This window comes from Harpegnathos saltator, unplaced genomic scaffold (genome assembly GCF_003227715.2).
Source record: "Harpegnathos saltator strain DR-91 unplaced genomic scaffold, Hsal_v8.6 scaffold667, whole genome shotgun sequence".
In the NCBI taxonomy this organism is placed as follows: Eukaryota; Metazoa; Arthropoda; class Insecta; order Hymenoptera; family Formicidae; genus Harpegnathos; species Harpegnathos saltator.
This window is the reverse complement of record NW_020230501.1, coordinates 54597-58236: the sequence shown is the minus strand read 5'-3', so window position 1 is coordinate 58236 and position 3640 is coordinate 54597. Positions and strand designations below refer to the sequence as shown.

The 3640-nt window shown below is 58.4% G+C and overlaps 1 protein-coding gene across 1 annotated transcript; it reads left to right on the top strand.

Moving 5' to 3' along the window:
* Positions 1-850: 850 nt before the first annotated feature.
* Positions 851-1609, top strand: LOC105184113 (uncharacterized). Its single transcript, XM_011142667.1, has one exon. It carries the CDS (start codon positions 851-853, stop codon positions 1607-1609), a length of 759 nt encoding a protein of 252 aa, XP_011140969.1.
* Positions 1610-3640: the final 2031 nt, after the last annotated feature.

Below are 3640 nucleotides of genomic sequence, written 5' to 3'. Positions count from 1 at the left end.
CTGGTGGAGCGCCGGCCTATAGACCTATATGTCTGCTGGACGAGGCGGGCAAGATGCTGAAACGCATCATCGCCGACCGCCTCGTCCAGCATCTGTCCCTGGAGGGGCCAGACTTCCACGGCAATTAGTACGGGTTCAGGCCCGGACGGTCCACGCTGGACGCGATCTAGCACGTCCGGGACCTGACCCATACCGCCGTAGAGAAGGAGGGCGGGGTGTTACTCGCGATGTCGTTGGACATAACCAACGCGTTTAACACCCTGCCCTGGTCGGAGATTGGACGGGCCCTGGAATACCGCGGAGTGCCCGTCTATCCCCGGCGCATTCTGGCGGCGTACTTCAAGAACAGGGACCTCGCTTACTCCGGGAGAGGTGGGGTCCATGGCCGGCGACAAATGGAACGCGGTGTTCCGCAGGGGTCCGTTTTGGGCCCCCTGCTATGGAACATCGCGTTCGACCGGGTATTGCGCTCTCCGCTCCCCCTCAGCTGCTGCATGGTCTGTTACGTAGACGACACGTTGGTACTGGCTGAGAGAAAGAGCTGGTGAAAGGCTCGACTCCGAGTGGAGGCGGCTCTACACTCGGTGGTAGACCATCAGCGACCTCGGGCTCAAAGTGGCCCCCCAGAAGACCCAGGCCATGTTGTTTCATGGTCGGTGTCGGGGGGGCCGCGGCGAGCCCGGGTCCTGGTGGATGGTGTCTGCGTCCGCATCAAGCCTACGATGAAATATCTGGGCTTGACGCTGGACAGCCAATGGGGATTCGGGCCACATTTCAGGCACCTGGCCTCTCGGGTTCGTAAGGCAGGCACGGCTTTGGTCGGCCTGATGCGGACCCAGGGGGACTCGAGATGGCGGGCTCGCCGCCTGTACACGGGTGTCGTGCTCTCGATCGCTCTGTATGGGGCGCCCATCTGGACGCCTCGACTCTTAGCCACCAGCTGCAACAGAAACCTGATGCGTCAGGCTACGCGGTCGGTGCTAATGAGACGATCCGGGGGTACGGCACTATCTCGTACATGGCGGCGACCACCCTGGCCGGCTCCACCCCAGTAGAGCTCCTAGCCGAGGAAAGATACCTCCTCTATTGGCGTATCAAGAAGCTCCGCGAAATGGAGGGGGGACTAACGGTCAGGAATTTGAAGGCCCTGAAGACCCAAGCCCGTGCCCGGGTCCTCGACAAGTGGTCGACCGACTTGGCCGATCCGCGAGGATTCGGGCGCCAGACGGCCGAAGTTGTCCGTCCTTCCCTACCAGAGATGGTGGGCAGGCGGGGGCGTGGACTATCCTTCCACTTGGTGCAGGTGCTAACGGGGCACGGTTGCCTCGGAAGGTATCTGCACCTAATACGGAAGGAACCCACCGGATGCCACCACTGCCCGGAGCCGGTGGACTTGGCGCGGCACACGCTCGCGGAATGCGAGGCGTGGAGCCAGCAACACCGAGTTCTGGCCCGAGCGGTGGGATACCGGGTGGAGGAGCTCTCGCTCCCGCGCACGGTCCAGGCCATGTGCGGGAGAGAAGACATGGGGGGCGGCGGTCTCCTTCTGCAGGGACATGTCCCAGAAGGAGGCCGCCCAGTGGGAGCGCTGTCCCAACCCCCGCCATAGGGTGCGACAGGGGAGAAGGAGACGCTCCCCGGGAGTAGGTAGCGGGCCCGAGGTGGCGCCGGCCGAGGAGGAGCGACCTCGAGGACGCCCCCTCGGCCGCCTCGGGCTCGATTTCGGACGCGCGGGGGAGGGCGTCTGGGAGATATGAAACCCGCCCGCTCTCCCCCACGCGTCGGTAGAGGTAGGAAAGGGAGGTGAGGGACCCTCTGGGAAAGGGCCTCAATCCTTCGCCCCTTACGGAGTGGGAAACTACTCTAGGGAGGGGGCGGGTAGGGAGGGTAGGCATGTCCCATCTCTCCCGGAAGCAGAACCGGAAGGCCAACCCGATCGGTCAACCGATCGGGGCGCTGCGCCCAGACCTTCTCCTCGCGGAGAAGGACTTGGGGGCGCGGCACTTCGGTGGGGCTCTCTTTAGCCTTGGGGCCGGGGTGTCGGGGAGGGAATGCTGGCGCAGTTTCTCTGACTCCCCCCATCTCGGTCCTACTGGTAGACATCCCGCAGGAGTGTTAGTGAGTAAGAGTCTCACATAACCTTGATTATGCCCCTGTGAGGGGCAGGGGGTACCCATGATGGGTTTCTCCTGCGTTATAAAGAAAAAAAGAAAAATGGGCCAGATCTGCTTTCCGAACCCGGGGGGCCAGGCCCCTGAAGTGGGCCCCGAAATCCCACCGGCTGTCCAACGTCAGGCCCATATATTTATTCTTGGGCTCGACGTGGACGCGGACTGCGTCCACCATGACCTGGGTCCCCGGCGGCGCTCCACGGCTACCGTCATGAAAGAAGACAGCTTCCGTTTTTTGGGGCGCCACCTTCAGAACCAGGCAAGAGAAACGGGAACAAATCGAGGCTAAGAACTAGCGACTGTGTGTGCTCTGTGTGCGCTTCCAACGGTTACCACCCTTTCTGTTGCTTTTTCGCGCACGAGACTTGTGCGTTCTGTAACGCTGCACGAAGCGGATGCGTGCGCGTTGGGGAAAACTCAAAGTCCCCACACTTGCTTCTTTTCTAACTTTTCGATAGATGGATATAAAAGGTGTATATGTAAGCCGTTATACGCAGTATAAGACTTTTGTTTGAAGTGCAAACAGCAAGTATTCATATCGCATCGAAAATGTCGGAATTTGTTCCAAAAAAGCAGCATTTGCGGGAAGCTCATCTTCACTACTATCTTTTGAAGAAAAGTGCTGCGGAAACGTGCCGTTTGCCTGTGGATGCTTACGGCGACTATGCTCTATCGGAGTCAACTTGCAAATATTGGTTCCAACGCTTCAAAAGTGGTGATTTCAATGTCGACGACAAAGAACGCGATGGTGCCCCAAAAAAGTTTCAAAATGAGGAACTTGAGAATTGCCTGATATTGATCCATGTCAGACACTTGAAGAATTGTCTGCAGCATTAGATGTTGATCGATCCACCGTTGGAAAACGCCCACATATAACCCCTTGGATTTATCGTTACGCTGACTGCCGCTGAACATCACGCGGCAGTCAGCTGAGCGCGCAACCCCCATCCGCGCTGTCACTGCGCCTTATTAAGCACTTACACGAGCCTAGCCGAAGACCCGGCAGCCACGCTCGGGAGCGATCGGCCGCCGAGCTGAACTCGCGGCGCCGCCGAGACGATCCTCAGCTAACACCGCATAATCACGATTAATCCCGATCAAAATCGGATTAATCAACGAAAGGAACGGAAGACGAGAGCAGACGGGTATATAATCCCGGTAGTTTTGACAAGGGGACAGTCTTGGGATAGTCTTCGAACAGTCTTTGGAGAGTCTTCGAAGAGTCTGAAGCGATCCACCGTCTAGGAAGAATCGTCAGCGAATCTGCAGAGCGCCTCCAGAAGTTCGAAAGTTCCGAGCAAGTAATCTACTAGGCCGTAGCCATTGGCATCAGCGATTGCTTCCCGTTCTTTATATAGAACAATATAGAGATCGAATGGCGAGTTTGCCGTTACTCCGGTGCGTTCTCCGGAACGATCTTCGTTTGTGCCGTCTTGGCGATATAGAGATCGAGCGGCGAGTTTGCCGTT

What these genes read in the sequence shown, in the direction of transcription:
- LOC105184113 (XM_011142667.1), top strand. Translation starts at nt 851, where the DNA reads ATGGCGGGCTCGCCGCCTGTACACGGGTGTCGTGCTCTCGATCGCTCT.